We start from the raw sequence: 21,713 nt of genomic DNA on the forward strand, positions 1-21,713 counted from the left end.
TGGAGTCTAGCTCTAGACTAGAGTCATATTTGCATGGCTACATATTGTTCCTCATTCTCTACATCGTGTCTGCTGTGGAGTATTAAAGAAGTCGGGAATCTGACTACAAAGCTGGTTAAATATTAAGTGTATAACTTTGCCGGGATAAGTACGTTAAAGGATATAGTGAATATTCTATCCAAAACAACACATCTGAAGGGTTAGCATCCCCACAGCCAGACTACTTATAGTAAGGTTGACAACCGACCATTTCTCAGACTGACTTGTAAAAAGAAAGCAACATATGAGGTCATGACAAGATTGGACTTACAACGAAGAACCAACACAAAAGACAATGTCCTTCATGTCTACATCTTCCTAAAAAAAATAACTTCCATCAACCCACAATCTCTCTCAACTTTATCGTGTATATTACCATTTTAATCTTCCCACATTATTATTTTATTGTCCTCACTATTTTTCATTGTTATTATCACCATTCCATAAACTATAAAGTGCAAATGTTTTTTTTTTACTCATCCTGATAACTCATGACTGAACATTACAGCAATTAAAAATAAATTGCAAAAAATCCTGATGACTAAATTGATGGATAGTCATAAGACATGCTGTCGAACAACATTGTAGCCAGCATGAGTTATCCACATCGACAAGCACAATACTGTGGAGTGAGACGGGATAGAAAAAAATTAATTAACACAATTAGGAATTGAGCTGAAGTGGAAAATGGAAAAGTTATGATAAAAGTTTACAAAAGTCATCGTAGCATAAATGCAGCAGATACATTCTCACTGGAAATGGAAGATTATTTACCTACTTAGAAGTTCTTCTATTTTTTTTGTGCTTGCTTAAAGATGCAATTTTCAAACAAACTTTTAATAATAGTTGCACTAATTGAATGTATCTTAGCTACAAATACCAGAGGAGAAAATTAGTCGGGTGTAGAATGTGGGCGTGTATGTTTGAGCATGAACATGAATAGTTTAAACGCATATTGATTTTGGAAATAGATATTGAATGAAATTGTTATGGTTATGATAGTAAAGTTATGAAGTTTTGTAAAATATTGGAATTCTTTTGTTGAAAGACTATTGCAGGATAGAGAAAAATAGTATTGGAAATAAGAAATAAATTGAAAATTTTATGATATCGAAAGGTACACGCAACTGACGTGATTCTAGCATGGTGACGCATTCAAACAAAATCTTGTAGAACAATTAGGGGCCCGATTATGTGTGTCACATTCACCCAATTCAAGATCTGGGACCAGAGCTGAGTGACTCTGATATGGTACCGGACTTAAAGCAAATTTAGTAACACAAGTCGGGATATCGATTTAAGATCCAAGACCTGGCCAAATTGAGACTAGCATGGTGTCGGATTCAAGCCGAATTCAGTGCATAATTAGAGTAACGGAGGCATATATGCTGCATTTTTGATTATTTATCCAATTTTGCGTTACTTATTCACTTTTCGAGAAACACATTTCGTGATATAGTTGAAGATATAGTCTCCCCATAGCTTCATGACTCCAGCATTGGGTCGGACTTTGTCAAATTTGACTTGAAGCCAGAGCCACACTGGAATTGGGACACGATTTGCTGACTTTTACACGCTACGTTTCTTTAGAAAAGTAAATAAGACAATCATACCCGATCGGCACATATTAAAATGTTGCCACCACGGTGACGAGCCGGCAGTAAACTTAGAAGCAAGTGAGCATTGCTTCATGACTTGATAAATCTGATTTTTATGAATTGGGACACGATTTTCTCACTTTTTCACGCCACGTTATTTTAGGAAAGTAAATAAGTACTATGAATAGCAAACGAAGGCAATCATAAAACTCAAGGAATGAATCTGTTGATAAAGACAATCTTGCAATTGAACTTGGAAAATGGCCAGCGATTGTCAGCGATAGGACCGGTTTAAAGCAACATTGAGGGAAGACCTTTAATCAAAATTAATCTGTATGACCATCAAATCAAAAACGAATAACGGATAATCGCCCTCGTACCTGCGTGTCTCTGATTTTGTATTGTATTTATTTTCTACTTGAGATAAGACTGCCTGGTCTCGGATTTTGTATCGATTAACTGAATTATGCTATTTTATTCTATTTATCAAATTGACTTAATTCTGGGCCGTAGTCTGAAATATTTTGAAGGAAGTGGGAGAGGAAAGTTTGAATTTTTCCCAAAAATTCAGAAGGGGTTTGCGATAATTTTACAATTTTTGATCCCCCTCCACCTGAATACGCCCCAAGACTCAATATAATCTCCAATATCTTACTCCTCCCAAAACCATCCAATTAATGAATTTTCTAGCTGTTTGAACTTCTTTCCATGAAAATATAATTCTTAATACTGTTTAAAGGCAAACAGATAAGTTTTCAGAGACAGACGAAAAAGAAGCACTTAAAGCATTTTCATCATTAGCTATTTATTTTTATTTGATTGCAATCAAAATCCCATTTTCATAAATATTATCCTATCCATCTCTCTTTCTACAGTATTTATTCTATTTTTGTATGTTTTGTAAGACTTCCATTTCATTCGTTTTTCAACTTATTATCATCTTCATCCATAAATTCCCATCAATACTGCGTCAATTGATATTTATTATTGATGAAGTCTTTATGGCCGTTGGCTACAATAGCGGCCTCATTCATTTTTCAAACAAAATACAATTCGTTTCTAATATCCCTCATAAATCATCATATGGATGGATGTTTGTATGGATGGATGAATACGTATGTGTATATTTATTTTATGTAAGCCTTTAGCCATTGCACGTTAAATGGATTTCCAAAGTAGAAAAAAAATATAGAACATGAGAAGAAATCATCATCATCGTTTCTGAAGACTTAATCCTTCCGATGTGATTTCAATGACCATGAGCTTTCAGCTTTTACTCGCTATTGATGCAAGTAAGCTTCTTTTCGTTGCTTTATTATTTCTTATATTCAAGTATTTTTTTCTGTGGCAAAAAAAGAGAGAAAAATTGTACAATAGAAAGCTTTTATATTTGGCTATATTCATCTCTGCTAAATGATCATGTGTGGACTGTATAGTTTGCATGGATAATCATTTCAATACTCACATGAAGCAGGATGGACCAGGATTCGAAGTCGATTTGAATTCTGATTGGAGTCAACTTTTCCATACAAAATTCGAGTCGCCTTCGAGCTCTGAGATGACCAAGTGATTAGAACTGGTCAAAATAGAAAAAAATAAGGACAAAATCTTAAGCCTCCTTAACAAAATTATTCCGGTCAATAGACAGGCTTAACTTACTACGAATCACAGTGTATCAATAAGAACTAATCTCCTATGATCTACTATAACTGGCTACACCCCTAGACTTATGTATCTCAATAAAAGCAATAAAGAACCCAATCTCAAACAGCACAACGTGTTCGATTGAGTTCCGTCAAGTCGCCATATTAATACTATTACGCGAAGTTGGCCTCACGGCACAGCATGACCCGAAGTTGTCCTGACGACACCGAGACGGCAGATATCACTTCAACTAAGGATATCTCCTTAGATAACGACACATCTCATCTAGTTGAAAATAAATCTATTTTTCTTAGAAAAAATATCAATCTACAAATCGAACATAAACACACTCATGTACGTAGCAAATCAAACTAAAGAAAAAGATGGATAGAATGATAGTTATGTCAAATTGAAAACTGAGTTAGAGTACGAATAATAATGAAATAATAGTAAGTAATGACACATATGAAGAAAAAAACTTCTTTCTAACAATGCAACTTTTCATCCATTGTCAATAACCCATCTCTTCATCTATCCATCTATTTATATAAGGAGGATGAGAGAGTAAAAAACATTCAATCATATAAAGCAATGAAGCTTTAAAAGTTTTTTTCAAGATTTTTGTTCCTAGCTGAATGACTCGTACATTACATTTCTATTTTCTTATTTGATCATGCTGAAGGTTTTATGGTTGCATCTACTTCAATTTTCCATTCTTTAAATAAAAATAAAAAAAAAATTCACAATGTATACAGCAAATATTTTTACAGCAATATACATTTCAAAGAATGCATTCTACTTAATAAACATTTTATTTAGAATCTCAATTTGATAGAGACATTTTAAAAGCATTTTTACATTGGAATAGCTCTACTTTCCATCTTCATGATAAAAAATGAAACTATCAATATAGACTTTGAGTAAAATGTTTGTGGATGTTTCCATATGTTAGTGCAGTGTTGTTCGAACCTATTTTGAGATATGGTGCAGTTTATGGTAGAGTCAGGGGACGAACAACTCAAATGACAAAGTTTGTCACTTTTGTCACTTTTTAGCGAATTTTTGTAATTTTTTTAGAGAATTTTTTGACACTTTTCACATAAGCGCACCACATGCGGACAGAGAATTTGTACAAACCAGGTGACAGAGCCCGCAACAGAGACTTCAGCCATATCGACTTCGAGCTCTGGTTAAAGGTATTCTCTTTGAGCCAGAGTTGGCAGTACTCCAATTTAGAGCCACCACCACTGGAGTCCAGAATTCAATGAAGTACAGTCTTCACTTCTTTGGGGGATTTGAACCCCAGTAGAGACACCTTAATAGACTATTGAAGACTTCAAAGGTTCATGTCAATTTTGCGTCAGCAGTATTCAAAGACCGAGATATAGTGGCAGTCTAAGAAGGGTTCTCTACAGACTCCATTAATGCTCCTTAAAGACTCTTTTTTATGAACAGCAAATGGAAGCCATTTGACATCCATAAGACTACCATCTGATCCCGTGATGGAGCCTTCTTTATTTGTATTGCTCGGGAAAAATAATGAAGCATGAAATTCATAATTGACATCAAGAAACAAGTTAAAGAATGTGAAGACTCCATAGTGCATTTTATAGAAGTTCATACCTTAGGGAACTCTATAAGCTGATATATTCCAAAATTTAACCATAAAACTCTATTAAGTTTCACAAAGCAGCTTTCTGCAATTTTTATGATCTATCTAAATCATATCATTCCTGCACTTTTTTTTCCCTTAAAATCAATGCTGAGATGCTTTAAATGAATCCATAAAGAACAGTATAAACGTATTTCCCAGGGATGTTGTTATGATCAAAGTTCTTTCAAGTGGAAATCGCTCTTTTTTTATTATAAAATAGAAAGCAAATAAAATTCAAACGAATTTTTAGAAAGCAGCATTCCAACTTCGAATTGGAAATTCAATATTCTTCTTTCTGTTATTTTCATAAATTTCAATTTCACTTTTTTTTCTTCTCTCAATTCAGCATCAGCCAACGCTTATTCTCCTTCTGTATTTTTTTTTATTTCTGTCGATTTTCATACAAAATCGAATAGAGTGAGATTTTCAATTTGGATCATCAAATGAGTCATAAAAAAGTGAATTCTATCATATAATGATGAACTTACATCGTGTTTTACAGTGAATAATAAATTGAGGAAATTTGCTTTAAACTTTGATTATGAATAAAAAATCACTTTGTTGTAGTTTCATTACATCTGCAGTAAGTTATGGAATTTTCTTGCATTTTATAGGATTATGAATATTTTTTATGGATTATGGAATACAATCCCAGAGGGCTGAATGAAGGACAAACAAGGTCACCATAATGACTGTCATGTGATAGACATATTCTTTAACTCAGTGGTAACAAACAATTCATGCTATTTCTAAAAATTTCACAGATTACTCAAAACTTTTCTAACTTCAACGCCATTGATGCTTTTTTGCTGCTTACAATTTCAATCAAATAACAATTAAAAGTTTAAAAAATTCAACTTGAAACTTTCAATTTCCATATTTTGACTACTAGCACAATTAAGGATTGTTTTGACTATAAACACATTAAAAATTCCTAGAAATTCCAAAATAATTGACTGTTCAAATAGCTCCAAAATCATTATTTCTACAAATTTAATCACCCACAGTTATAAAATCCTTAAAAGTTTGTAAAGCACTCAACGAATAAGTTTCACAACAAGTTCATTAAGCTAATGAATAACAAAACTTATATGTATGAAGAATTAATAGAATAAACTTAAGATCTGTATAAGGAATTATTAAGATTACACAAGATACAACATTGTATCGTGTGCAAACACTTGAGATGCAATAATAAATGTATAACAAAGCTGTTTAAAAATCAACATCAAGTATTTTGTGCTGCTGCTGGAAAAAAAAAAATCCTCAATAATACTTCGTAGGAAGGAATCTTTTAGAAGATTAAAAAATTTAATGTTGAACTTTACAGAAAAGAAGAATTTTTTTTGAAATTTAGGATAAGTATGTTGTTTGTTCCACATGATTTGAAAGATATAGAAGAATGAAGCAATGTGTGGGCTTTAATTTTGTTTGAATTTTAATATACTAAGATTGTGAACGCAATATGGATGGATTATATGATCTTAGACAAGAGGATTCGGAGTCTTGATCGATAGAAACGGATAAGGCTTCACCAGGAAGCTTCTGAAATTGCACTAAAGTTCTTTTATTATTTCAAATGGAAGCAGCATCCATGTAATGCTCCATGTGCATGAGCCATTTGAATGTCTAAAATCTTAACGACAATGATTCAATATCAGAAATATTCTGGTTGGGTACTTTTTCACTACAAGCGATTCCATGAGTAAAGCGTAACTGAAAAATTTTTAGTACAAAACTTTGTATTAATTTTTCTCTTAAGTTATGCATTTTTAGTTAACTTTTGAAACACATTTAGGATTATTTTTCTATTTTAAATGTGTTTTTAGTGTTTAAAGATCTTAACATAGCTTAATAATGGCAAAAAATGTGTTTTGTGTTTTGCAATAATCGGTCGAAAGTTAACCGATTAAGTTGTGTTTTCTTCAATTTTCTCCTTAATTGCAAGTAGTTACAGGCACAAATAAGATATGAATACAAGCCTAGGCGTTTTCAAATGTATTTTGTGTAATTTTATCACACGAAAATGTACACTTAAGGAAATATTGCAATTGAAAATTTAGAAATTTTCGAAAAGTTAACCATTAAGTTTAGTTTTTCAGAAAAATCAACATCATACCTCTTTGTAGTGAATTTGTTGCTTGTGGTTAAATATTACAATAATATATAATATAAGTTCATAACATTGGGGTAAAAGTAGTTAATCTTTTAAAAAAATATTCATAAAAAACTTTTAAGACAAATTTTTTTCACTCATGGAATCGCTCTATTATAATCAAGTCAACTTCGGAAGAAAAATGTCATTGCTGGAACAGAAACACAAGTTTGTTACACAGCCTTTGGATGAAGTCCACAAGGGAAAAGACGACCAGAAGCTCCAAAAACTACTTGTTTGTTCGCAAAACAGTGATGAAAGAATGTCAGCTCAATTTGCGGACAGAGAATTTATAAAAACTATGTGAAAGAGCCAGCAACAGAGTCAGATGGAAATCCTTCTGTTGTAACCTTTCCACATTAGAACATGGTTTCAGTAAGTAAGTAAGTAAACTAACGTCAACTCGGTTTGTGTGATTCACGAAGTATAGACTGTAGTTAGGTACATTGAATTAATATAGGATGGATTATATGATCTTAGACAAGAGGATTCGGAGTCTTGATCGATAGAAACGGATAAGGCTTCACCAGGAAGCTTCTGAAATTGCACTAAAGTTCTTTTATTATTAACAAATGGAAGCAGCATCCATGTGGATGCTCCATGTGGATGAGCCATTTGAATGTCTGTCGATCTTAACGACACTGATTCAATATCAGAAATATTCTGGTTGGGTACTTTTTCACTATTATAATCAAGTCAACTTCGGAAGAAAAATGTCATTGCTGGGACAGAAACACAAGTTTGTTACACAGCCCTTGGATGGAATCCACAAGGTAAAAAGCCTGCCGAATTTCAATCGACTTGTGCTTTTTACGAGATCTCTATTGACACAATATTGCCCTAACCAGTAAAGACCATGCTTTGCTTTTTCCATCTATATACATATGTAAAAGGATCCATCATGAAGATATTGAAAGGTTAGCTTAGAATATACCAAAAGCTTTGATATGGCCACTAAAGATCATTAAACTAGAATTCAAAATAAGACTCACTCTACTTCTAGAATTCAATATATTCTCTATTAAAAGAAATTACTATTCATTTCCTTCAATATCCAAATTTTCTTTCCAATATTGTCTGTTTCTTGTTATACATTCAACTTACATTTTGAAAGATAAGAAGAAAAAAAAATGAATGAAAATCCATTTCTATTACTACACAAAATCATGTAATCAATCTCAAGATGAGAATCATTTCAACGAAAAAAAAGAAAGAGATGAGATGAACGAGAATCCTTTTCTCACTAAATCAAACAGAAGTGGAAAATTGAAAAGATAGTGAAAGAAAAATAGCAGCAGCACAAAATTGAAAGGAGAAAAAAAATCCATTTGGAAAAATGCAGTGCATGTGATATAAATTTGCTATAAAAGTGTAATCATTCACTATAAATCGCATTCCTTTATTCTTTTTTTTGTAAAATCGATTTTTGTGATGTTTCTAGGAACGATCCCTTTTGAAATTATTTCGCATAATGTAAAAAAATTGTGATTTATGTGTTGAAGTATTGAAATATAATTTAAAGTTCATGATGAATAGTTTTAAATTTCCATAAAAAAAACTTAATGTTTGGATAAAAGATGGAATCAGTTTTGACGGATAGATAAGGGAGCAGCGATAGAGTCAGATTCAATTAACATCTTAGAGAAGCTATGAATCACAACAATTAATCTGTTCTACTAACGATGGAAGTAAATAGTTATGTAACAATAAGTATCAAGATATGGATCATTTAATCCACTGATCATGAGTATTAGTTTGTTTTTTAGTATTGCACAGGAATAAGATCGCTCCAAAATTGGGATTTTTACCACAGCCTCCATCGTTTACCTCGTTTTTGATGTTAAGATGCTCCCGAAAAGTACAAGGAGTGCAAAAATCAGAAATTAGAGTCAACAGGTAGGCGTAACTCTGGTTTTGAATCGAGTTTGGCTAAATCTGGCTCTGTAATAAAATCACGCAGACCTGAGGACACTAATGTCTGATTTTTCACGTCGTGCACTTCTCGGGACTACATAGATGACCTTATGACCTTATTATTGAGTATTGTATCGATACATAGCCAACAGTCAAGGGGCCGTTCACTTATTACGTTACGTAAAAAAACTAATTTCTGTCCTCCCCCCCGCCCCCCTTCGTTACAAAATGCCCATGCAAAAAAAATCACTTATGCTGTTACAATATCCTAGAACCTCTTTCCTCCCTAAAAAGCGAACGTAATAAGTGGAGTAACCTCAAGTGAATCTTGTATTATGTTGTGCTTATTTATTACTATATCGACAAGTGAATAAAAAGATCTGGAAAAACTGCTTCTTTAGTAAGAAATGTTTCAGTAACTCGATATCAAACTTACATCGAAAAGCACAAATCGGTTAATCTATTCAAATTTGGTCCTTGGTCAGCTTGACTCTGACTTGGTGTTCATAACTCTTACTCTGTGTCGGAATCGATTTAAATATGACACTAGAGTCACGTCAGCCTGATTCAAATTTTTGATCAATTAGCCATCTTTGCTATTCAATCAGTTCTTAAGACCAAGTTCCTGGCATTTTATCACAATCGTCGTTTCAATTTAGCATCATCCATTGATTTGATTTCAGTCATTTCAAATCCGTAACCATGGTTACCAAATCCCCTCATCATGCTATATACTTAGTTGACCCCAAAATCCATATCCCAATGATGACAAAAGGGATAAATTTAATTCAAAAAAATTCTGACAAAAGATTCCCCAAAGGTCGCAATAAAAAAATCATTTTTAAAGAATTTTTACTAAAAACTAATAAATTCTTTTTTTTACAACAAAGCTTATTTTTCATCTCGTTTAAGCATCTTCGAACGTTTGAAAATTTATGAACCAATTTGTAGCTGATATATTGAAGACTAAAAATGACTCTGCACAAAATGGGGTTAAAAAGGAATGAAAGAAGAAGCAAAAAAAAATACTTACATTGTACTTTAAGATACAATGATGAGCTACGTGTTTCACCTTCTGTATTTGATGCCGAGCACAAGTATGCGCCTGTGCTTTCACGTTCAAGAAATGTGAGGTGAAGTGTCTCGGAATCTTCGCCTGTCATTCTCATTCCCTGTAAAATAGAAATAGAAATAAAAATACATAAAACAATTGAGTAACACAGTTGTTTAGTATAATCAATGACTTTCTTTCCTTCATGAGAATGAGTCAAGGATTTTCTTTTTTTTTTGTTCATCTCGTTCGCAATGAGCTTCGTATTATCTTGGAGCTTGATTGATGGCATATTATCGTCATGACTTTAAAGAACTCAAAAAAAGACTTGAAAATGTTCTTTATATTTACTTAAAATCAGTGAATGTCTTGATTCCATTTGTCTATAAAATTAACAAATTTATTTGAAAAGCAGAACTGAGTCACTGATAGAAAGCAAATAGTAATAATTGAAATGAAATGCGTATGCTTAAATTTAGACATTATTGATTCTGTTTATTGGGGTTTCGTTGGATTTATTGTCAATGTTTTGAAAATATTAGCAAGTTATGGAACTGTAGAAATAGCGATTTTAGACCCTTTGCCCACACTTAACGCTTTATAGCAAAATCATGAACAACAAAATGTTTGTAGTCCATATCCAATTCATAAGGTCTTTAAATCAGACTTTTTGGATGGTGACAAAGCTCGTGATAGACCGAAGAGTCAGCCTGGAAGGCCTGACAGCATTGCATTTGGAATTGGCAATTGGCAGGCGGAAGCCGGCGATAGAACCAGTTATAGGCGACATCTGAGGGAGGCCATGGATCACAGTTGATCTGTACGGACAGCTAAGTAAGTAAGTAAGTATCCAATTCATAAAAAAATTGTAAGCTCCAAGAGACATAAACGATAGGGTCATTTTCAGGCAGCATCAGAAAGAAGCCATGGTTAACAATTGATCTGAATGACCAGCAAAGTAAGCAAACTTAGAGGAATATCTTTCTACATTTGTATCGCTTATCAACCCTCTTCTTTATTCCTCTGAGCATCACATAATTTCCAAACCCTCCCCTTTTGATAATTATGAAAATAACTGCGATCAAATTAAACATTTTGTGGTAAATGAAGCTGCGTTTGTTATAAATCAAATCATTTTCAAAACAAAATTTTTGATTTTGAATTATATTGAAATGAAATGAATAACTTTGTGGTTTTGTTAATCAGCTGTAATATCATTTGCAGTTTTATGGCTGAATTAAATGGAAAAATTTGTTAAAAACATGCTGATGTAGCGAAGGTCGACTAATTAATCCAAAATTCGACATTAGATTGGCATAGCTTTGGTATTTAAAATGAATCTGACAATAATGTTAGAGTCGTATTGGCCTTGTCAAATTCGTACAGACGAGTGCTTCATACACTGTTTTGATGTCAGATTTTTAATCAATTAATTGAATTGTAAAATTTGGGATATGCTCCCCTGAAAAACACACGGCATAGAAATAGACAAAATACAGCACAATACCACTGTGACTCTGACTTTAAGCTATATTAAATGAAATCTGACTTAAGGTCAGAGTCAAGTCGGCTTGAACAGGATTTTTAGGCAATTTCTAAGTCGTTTGCTTTTCGGGTTCATAGCTTCGACGGTCCATAGCGTCGACCGTCCATAGCTTCGACGGTATATAGCGTCGACGGTCCATAGCTTCGACGGTCCATAGCTTCGACACAACCTTACTCCATCACCAACATGAACTTTCTTTTCATAAGTATTTAGTTCAAAACTGACCTCGATGTTGACTCGAATTTCATAGAAAAGTCTGCTTGAGTTGACTCGATTGTACATATAGCTCAAGACGACTTCAAGGTCTGGTACCAAATTAAGTAGCTATCAGAAGCATATTCAGGAAGGTTCGGGCGTCAAAACTCAATTTTTTTGAAAAAAAATCTTCAATTTTCAGGGTTATTCGAGAAAAAATCCAAAACTATTTTAAATTTTTGCAATCCATACACAAAATATCAAAACCCTCACATCCCCCTGCTCCTCAAAAAATGTCTGTCTACACCCCTAACCGGTCGAGGTGGCTCGGTGGCGGAATGGTTTAGCGGTACATAATTATTGCAAAACCGACCAAGCGATCACGGACTCCATATGTCCTTTTTCGAATCATATGTAGTCGACTCCCTTTGAAGGCTACCAGTAGCTTCGGACACTATAAACTGTAGGTCTAGGTTTTGAGCGAGAGATCTGGCGAATCCTCCCTCGTTAAACTCCCAATCACGCATATAAACGCGCAGCTATGGACCTTAAGGTCTGCAAAGCTAATGTTTATTTTTATTTTTCATAAGCTAATAACACCACAAATGTCCGACATACAAAGCTACCAATTTATAAACATAAGATTAAGTTGAAAAGAATTAAAGAAATAAAAGCCAGTTATTATACTTAGCACATGATTGATGATGATAAATAAGAAGATAAAAATCCTTTTTTGCAACCCACGCTATACCGCACGTGGAAGTAAAGTCCGTAATACACTTGAACTTTAATAAGATAAAATTGACACACGTTTCATCCGGATGAAAGGATTCTTCATCTCCATACAAAAATTTCATCCGGATGAAAGATTGTATGGGCCGGATGAAAGCGGATGAAAGATTTGTATGGGCCGGATGAAAGCGGATGAAAGATTTGTATGGGCCGGATGAAAGCGGATGAAAGATTTGTATGGGCCGGATGAAAGCGGATGAAAGGTTTATATGGGCCGGATGAAAGCGCAAGACTTGACTTCAAGTTTAAATAATTCTCCAAAGTTTTATTCAATTATGAGAAAATAAGGATAACAAATAACAATTTCCATGATTTTTCACGTAGTTTTTCTCAAAAATTTTCACCCTATAGGAGAACTGAGTTAAAGCTATGTGTTTTTTAAATTAGTATTGAATATTGTAGTATTGGCTTTTCCAAAGATTTTTCACCATAATATAGAAAATCGAGGGGCTTTTCCGAGGGGGCTTATTTTGGCTTCTTGAAGAATTTTTCACTCTAATAATTTAAAATCATAGAAAATTATGGCTTACATGAGGGTTTTTCATCTTAATTTAGGAAAATTCAGCCAAAATTTGGCTTTTTATAAGGATTTCCCATCCTAACATAGGAAAAGAGTACTTTTCACTCTATTAAATGAAAAAGGCAAAATGGCTGTTTTAGGGATTTTTCACCCATAATTGACATATGAAAATTTTCCTCTTAATATAGGGAAATAAATTGGCATTTACGAGGGATTTTCACCCTAATCGAAGTCGAAGTGGCTCGGTGGCGGAATGGTTTAGTACTTCGGTACATAAAACACCGATCTTCGATCATGGGTTCGAGAAATTTTTCCCCTCGAACTTGGAAACCCCCTGCCCCTGAAGGCATAGGAAATGTCTGTCTACACTCGTTAAACAATCATTAACAAGCGCACCTAATAAAACACCCTAATAGAGGAAAAACAAATGTCTTTTCGAACTTTTCCAAAATACAAAGCTACCAATTAATATAAACATAGAGAAGATTACAAAAACCGAAGCAAAACAGTTGAAAAGAATTAATAAGAAATAAAAGCCAGTTATTCAACATACTTATTGCACATGATTGATGATGATTTAAATAAGAAGATAAAAATCCTGCTTTTTAAAAAACCCTAAATATATTAAAATAATAATTAATTTTTAACGCTATACCGGATGAATGCACGTGAAAGATTTGATGAGTCGGATGAAAGCGGATGAAAGAAAGATCCGTAATACACGGATTGAACTTTAAGTGTAAGAATAAGATACCTCAAAATTCATTGAAATGATGTGCTATCAAGTCAAACGTTCTCAGAAGGTAAACTTCAATAGTTTAGACTTTGATTCCATACAAAAAAATATTGATCAGTGCTTCATGTTATTTATCTATTTACAACTACTGTCATGGTATTTATAGTTTCCATTTCGGATTGAAATTTATTCATTCAATTTTCATTTATCTTTTCACATTTTTTTTTTACATCCCACTTGATTCATTCAAATTGAAATTTATTTCCATAGCTATATATTTGCATATATCACATATATACCTATTCCATACCATAATTTCCACAACATCAATCCTCAATATACATTTTCTATTTTCCCATTTCTGAACACTTTTTTTTTATGCTGGAACTCTTCAATTTTTTTATTCATCTCAATACTTAATGGTTGAGAGCGGAAAATCGATCGAAAATGTCAAAAGTTGATATTAAAGAGGGTCATGAGGCTTTCTATATGTAAATAAAAAAATTTCAGCATCATCTCCGTCTTACTTTTTTTAATGCGTTTCGATATCCTTTTCAATTTGAAAAACCGTAAGTTTGATAACCATAAATCATTTGTGAAATTAGTAATGTAAGTATAAGGATGGAGATGGTTTGAAATTTTATGGAAAATTGATCTAGTTTGGGTAAAGGGTTTGTGTCGTGTGCTGGGGATTGCTATATTTAGAGTTTTTTGATATTATTTTCTAGGTATTGAAATAATTAGTTTTGTAAAGATATTGATGAAGTTTTCAGTAATTCATGTAAATTGGGTTCAAACTAGAACAGCAGAGCTCTTAGTCGACTCACCTTAAGAAGCAAATAGCATGCTCTCGAGAGCTTGCTCACCTTGAATTTGCTAGGTGAGCACGATCGTGAGCGTTGCTCTTAGCTTACTCTGCTCTTGACAGCACATTCTCTGCCTGTTGGACTACATATGGAGTCGAGTCAAATCGACTCTCTCTTATGAAATTTAATTCAATTTCGAGTTCAGAAAATACGGAAAATGGCGTCCACAAAAATACATAATTTAGGAACTCTTAAATTCCGTTTCATGATATTTCCGTGAGACTATTAAGCTAAGCTCCAGAGTAACTGACAAGTAAACAAGCATAACTGAGCTTAACCAGTGTAATTCTTTGAGCATTGTGCGAATCCTTGTCATATCAACTGCACTCTAATAATGATTGAGAGAAAGAGAGAGGTCGGTCTCTGCTCGGAATCGATCCCACGCCATCAAAAACAGCAATACAGATATCCGGTCTGTGACCTACAACTCAGTCACAGACGCATTGCTCTTGAACTGACAGATTTGACCATACATGACTAAATACCCCAGATTCCACTCTTTACAGACACCACAACCATCAGTCGAAGAACATTTTTGTAATTTTTGAATCATATGTCCTGTTGCTGTCGATTGAGACAGTATTGCACTTAAAATCAAGAATTTACATTTGGTACCCAGCGATATTGCAAGTATTAGGCGTCGTCTAAGAGAGTTCATGAATCACAATTGATGTACTGTCAACAAAGCAAGAAAATAAGTATGTCCTGTTGCTGTTCATGACCTCTTTTTGGCTCGGTTCATAACACTCCCTCAAAAATCAATAACCTCTTCCATCCACGACAGATTCTCGTGAAAATATAATAATCTATTTTCATAACACACAGACATTATCATTTTCCTTGATAATACCTCCATATACATCCTCAGCTTCCAACAATATTCAAGGCAAGGCAAAAAAAAAACTTCAATTTCCAGTCAAATATAATTTCATTTCATCCTAATACGTAAAAGGCAGGAAGAATTGAATAAATGAGAATGAAGGCAAAAGGAGGAGCAAAAAAAAGCAATTTCAGTCATTGTCTCAGAAGTGGCAAAACACACAAGAGAAACGATGAACAGCTTGAAGATGTATCATATCAAAAGAAAATTACATTTCATTGTTATTATGTTATCATACACATTTTCACTGCTCTTATTTGTCTGCTTACTCATCTCTTTTTTTTTTCTTGCTCTTTTGGATGTGTAAAGTTTTAGTGATGAAGAAGGTCGTTATGGCCTTATTTTGTCCAGTTGTTTGGAGGGTTGATTTGATGCTATCTAGGGTACTTGGGTGGATGCTTAGGAGACCAAGACCTTATGACATGATCAAACTAAGGTGAGATCGATTTTTCTCTCAAAAAGAAAATTGAGATTTTTAGTGAGTCATCTTATGGTTTAGTCGGCATAATTATGCAACACCGATCATAGTTAATCGGCATGAAATACATGTCCATCGAAGTCAATGTAGTGGAAACGCGGCTCACAGCCTCCCTTTGATAGGCTATAGCTAATGTCATGGGTGTAGTTCAGAACTTTTAAGGAGGAATTGGGATTTTTCTCACAAAATACCCTAGCAATTTAAAGATTTTTTTGGAAAAAGGGGTAGGTAGGGAGCGGATGGCAATCAATCAACTCTCCCTGAATAAGCCCCGGTCGGTCACAACTCATTAATTAGGCCAATGACCATCCTTAAGATTGTTTGATTGTATTGAATTTGGTTAGATAGTGTTGCACTTGGATTCGTTTATTAGCAGATGGGAGCCAGAGATAGAGACAGTTTTAAGAGACATCTAAGAGAGGTCATGAATCACAATTGACCTGTATGACCAGCAAAGTGAGTAATACGAACAGACAAGGAGCATTTTCATGAGTATGTTCACAAAATGGGGCATACTCAATTGAATTGAGTCAGTATACTCATTAACACGCTTATTAAGATGAGTATGCTCATTGTCTGTAAGGGTAAGTAGGTAAGCAAGTCTCTTATATACTTGAAAACCCTCAATGACTTATCTACCATCCAAAGTAGCGCCCGAAATTACCCTCCAAAAATCATTATCTCCCTAACTTACTCCATCTTTTCACTCCACTTTTTTATGCTTTGCCTTCAATGTATAATTTCATTTCTTTCACATTTTCTACATGCCTTTCTGACTTTCATTTAAAGATCCACTTTCGTTTTTTTCATTATTACAAGATGGAACAATAAAGGATGAATAACAAAAAAATAAAAATTTCACACACAATAAGAAGAAGAGTAAAAAGCAATCATAAAAATTAACGGAAGTTTAATATATTCACTGTATGTAGCTGCCTACAATGATGCTGAAATGTCTATACATTCACAAAAAAAAAAGGAGTTAATGTAAATTGAAAACTTTTTTTAAAGGAGCATTGAGCTGAAATAAGAAAGAAAATTTCAAGAACTTTTTTGTAAGGAACAAAGAGATTGAATGATAATGGACTTGAATATATCCGCAATTATAATGTTAGAATGGCTTTTTTTTGTAAGAGACATTAAAGAACTTTTTAAGGCATTGTTGCAATTCTTTTTGTGTTGAATCTCTTGTCTGCTATCGGATGTGATACTTAAGATGTATCAATGGTGGATAGAGAATTTTCAGAGGGGTGTTGGATTTGGTATATGATAGGGTAGAAAGTTCAGCATAATCCATACTATTTGAATGTCGATTTCTGAGGACGACTAATTTGTGACTATTTGTGATTTGTCATCCTTAGTCCGAGTGGACAACTTGACAATAATTTCCAGTAATAACTAGATGTGTCTTCGACTAATGAGTCGAGCTTGATACATCTGGTGATGGGCAACCTTTGATTTTTTGTGGCACTCCTTGATTGTAAGCCGGTCGAAAAGGTTCAAGGAGTAAGGTTTAATGGCATTTCCAAAAACCGCTCACACCACTGGTCTATTTATTATTTAATAATATGTCAGCTTAATCACGTGGACGGTCAAAGAACTTATAGAACGAAGCTGTCGATTGAGATAGTATTGCATTTGGGATCGGGAATTGGTAAACGGAAGCCAGCAACAGAGGTGGTTTTAGGCGACATCTAAGGGAGGTCATGGATCACAATTGATCTGTACGGCCAGCAAAGCAAGTAAATAATTTTTCTTGGGAATAACTAGGCCATTTAACCTTATATACTAAGGTAGATTCAAACAAATAAGAATCTTGAGAAAAGTTCATGTTCCCACAACATATCCAGTCAAGTGGTATTCGAACCCTTGACCTCTAAATTACATATAAAATGCTCAAACCTCCTGAACTTCCAGGAATTTCTCGAGAGTGTAGCACAATGCTCACTTAAACCTTGATTCTCAATGCGGTGCTCATTCGACAGCTCATATCGTTGTAATGGTCCAAGTAACAAAATCCAACAAGTATTGTATTAAGCATCAAGTCATCAATTATATCTCCAGACTCTCTTTGCCGTCTCTCTCCGAAGAGTTAAACGTTAATTCAATGAACGACCCTTAACCTCCTTTAAAGTCTTCAGCAACTGAGAAGCAACCTAACGAAGTTCCATGCAATAAAAATGAGCACTTATGCTAATAACTTTAATAAATCATTCATACAAAAACCTCATTAATTGTATGAAAATGGCTGAAAAAAATTTTCATTACACCACATATCCGGAATTATGTTGAGTTAATTCCAACTTTCCCATTTCAAAAAAAAAGAATCCTTTAGGAATTGTATCTCATATAATCGTTAATGTACATTTGTGAATTCCTGAGTAATAATGCCGAAAGATAAAAGCGTTGAAAAAAAAAGCCATTACGCAATGATGAAATTTGAGAGGAATGAAAATTATGATTGTAGCATCAATTCATGTGTTTTTATTGCCTTATTCTTTTCTTTCGCGCTTGCTTTTGTAGATGCAAAGAAATTCTAATAAATTTCTTGATACAAGTTAATTTAGGAAATTGAAGTACTTTATGTACACAGACTTGAATTACATTTTTTTTTGTTAGCTTTTTCAGTTATGGTTATTATTGTGGTATATACTGTAAAAATTTTTTTTTTGGGAGCCATTCTTAACGCACTGGAAATGGATTTACTTTTTTTAATGGCTGATAATAAAATTTAAAGAATTTCTTTAGATGCTAATTTTAAAGGTCATTTAATATTGTTGAATAGCAGCTCGTTTGTGGATAATCTGAGTGCTAATTTGAATGGAGGGACAAATAAAATTAGATACAAAAATTTTTTCATGGCAATTGGAATGTATGAATTTTTTTGGGGACTTTTATTGAGGAAATTTGAAACTTTTTTGATCAAAAAAATTTTTGCTTGTTTTTGTTGTCTTTATTTTCAGAGTTGTAAATTCTTGCAGGGTTCTTAGAAAAGCATATGGCGTAGAATGACTGAAAATGTGGCCCCAGACTGAGTTATTGCTGTTATTATTAATTTCTATTTAAGGCATTCTAGGCCTTTTAGACTTTTGCAAATACGCTGACACTTTTTGAAAAAATCGGGACATTTCTAAGTTTGGTACTACTTAAATTATGTTAGAAACGTGCAAAAAATAAAAAAATAATTGAAATTCCGGAATTCTGGAGTCTAATACCAGAAGTCATCAAAACGCCAAGGAGTGTCATTCAGAATCGCGAAGCCTTTCAGTTGAATACTCAGCCATTCCAAATTTTCTCTGCCGTGAATTTTCTGGTAATGGATCATTCGGAAATTCACGTACTGCATTTAGCTTAACTACATTTTGTGTCAACCTCGCCTTCTCGCAGTGTAGACCGTCAATCCAAGTCACAATGTGGTAACGGATTTGAATGAGGCTCTGGTTAATAGAACCTATATTAACCACTCGTAATAGAACCATTAATTAGCCAGAGCCTCATTCAAACTCCTTTCTAGCACGTTAAGCCGTCATACTTAAATCACTAGCAAGATTTATAATCCGTAACAGCCTTATCTCTTAAGTGTGAGGTAATTTCATGAACCTTGCCTTAATGTGGAGGAGGTGCATTTCACAAGGCTAGCTTTCCAATTACGTTGTTTAAATGCTAGTTGTTCATAAGTCTTATTTTTCATCCCATATCTAACATTTCATGTCTGAAAAAAATTGACAAAATGATAAAAAAACCAACTCAATTCCAGTGGAACAACTCTGGATAGAAACAAAAGTTCTTTAAAAAACTTTCATTTTTCCTTCCTTCAAGGAAACGTCTGTTCACGTCTAACGACCCTCCACAATAGCTGCTCAAAAATTAAATGCAAATTAAATGCAAATCTCCATAATTTTATGACCACTTTAAATATTATTTTGTCTACCATATCCCCATACTTCCTACAAATGCAAAATAATGTCCATCTCATTTATAAATGTTAATGCTCTCTTTGACATGCCCATTCATAGCTTGTATCTTTGTCATCTTTTATTTTAAGCTGTAATTTTAAAAGTTAATTAAATTGCATTTCCTGATGGCATTTCCACCATAAATCTTTACATCTCATGCCATGTACTTTAATAAAGAGACACAGAAAATCAAAAGAAACTGAATCCATTATGCAAACTACATTTGCAGCAAGCAAAAAGGCACTCGGTTTTGAGATGGAATTTTATCAAGAAGTGGAAAGAAAAAAAATTAAAAAAAATTCACTTCCTTGCTTCTGTTTTTATCTCTTTATCACTACGATAGTACAATTTATATGTAATAAGTAGGATGCCTTTGATGAGAAAAACTGCTATAATGTAGTAATAAACTAAGATTTAAATAAAAAGCATTTCCCTCTCTCTCTCGGATGCTTATAACTCAAGGAAGTGAATATAAGAAAAGAAATACGGAAGGAAAGAAAAAAAGAAAAAATGGAGATTTAAAAGCTTTCAACATTGAGTAATAAGGAGAAGAAAATGATGGAATGAGTATAGAACATAGAAAGCTCTTAAGAAGCTTATCATGTTTCTTATTTTTTTGTTTCGTTTTTTTACAATAATTTTTTTTTCTCTTTTATTTTAGCATGATTTTTAGATGCTAATTATGGGGATGTTGATGTATGCAGTTAGTCTTAGGCAATTAAGGCTGTATTAGGCAATTAAAAGGTGTCCCGATAAGAATAGGTATCTGCAGACTGCTATTAGTTGACCTTACTCACTTACTTAATTCACTGGCTGTACAGATCAATAGTGATCCCTGACCTCCCTTAGTTTGCGTCTGAAAATGGTTCTATTGCTGACAACCGATAGCAAAATATCGATGTCATGTGCATTACCTTCTCAATCGACAGGATCTTTCCATGATTTCTTGTGTTTTTTGGTCTGTAGTTGACCTTATGTCTAGTAAAAATACTTGACATATCATGGCAAGTTCCACAAATGTTAAGCTTTGAAATTGACATGTATAAGGTCTAGGGGTACCCTTAGTGATGTTCTGCAGCATGTTTCATGTTTAGGCACAACATATATAGTCACTAATACACCATAAGATAAATTAGAATTTAGGGTATGTTTATACCAAAATCCGCACTGAAATTGATGATCTGTTATACTATTTTTAAGCATCTACAGAATCCCTACGTTATAAATGGAATTAATGTTTTCCAAATTGTACCATAATGTCATCTTGATGTTAATTCTTGATCTATTTTGACGACAAAATTGAAATTTCAAAATGCATTCTGCTTAAGCTCTTCAAATATGCCATTAAGTCCCCCATGTCCCTCAAAAAACCTCCCCAAAACCCAAAAAAATGCGTCATCGCTCACAAAAATATATCAACAAAAAATTCCCATTCTCATTTCTCATGCTTCAACAATTGTATAAATGATGATTGCGTCAAACTCGAAGAAAGAATGAAGAAAATAAAAAAAAAATGGGTATAAAAGTCGGATGGGTGGGTTGATACTTACATTTTTATACCATCCAAATGATGTCACGGGAGGACGAGCATCTGCTCGACATTTTAAAGTTACATTTTGCCCCTCAGCCCTTGTTATATTTCGACTTGGATCTTCATTTGCAAGATGAACTGAAACCGTTGGGGGATCT

The 21,713-nt window shown here is 33.6% G+C and overlaps 1 protein-coding gene across 1 annotated transcript in view; it reads right to left on the minus strand.

Annotated features, from left to right (window-relative positions):
• side (motor axon guidance molcule sidestep) overlaps window positions 1–21,713 on the minus strand; it is a 166,656-nt gene that overhangs the window by 15,602 nt on the left and 129,341 nt on the right. The window contains exons 6-7 of the mRNA XM_070641686.1: window positions 21,575–21,711; window positions 10,038–10,176 (exon numbers count right to left, since the gene is read on the minus strand). Of these exons, the coding sequence (XP_070497787.1) occupies window positions 10,038–10,176; window positions 21,575–21,711 (276 nt within the window). The remainder of the gene's footprint in view (window positions 1–10,037; window positions 10,177–21,574; window positions 21,712–21,713) is intronic.

This window comes from Chironomus tepperi, unplaced genomic scaffold (genome assembly GCF_022539635.2).
Source record: "Chironomus tepperi strain 1889 unplaced genomic scaffold, CSIRO-AGI_Ctep_v1 contig_250, whole genome shotgun sequence".
Taxonomy (NCBI): Eukaryota; Metazoa; Arthropoda; class Insecta; order Diptera; family Chironomidae; genus Chironomus; species Chironomus tepperi.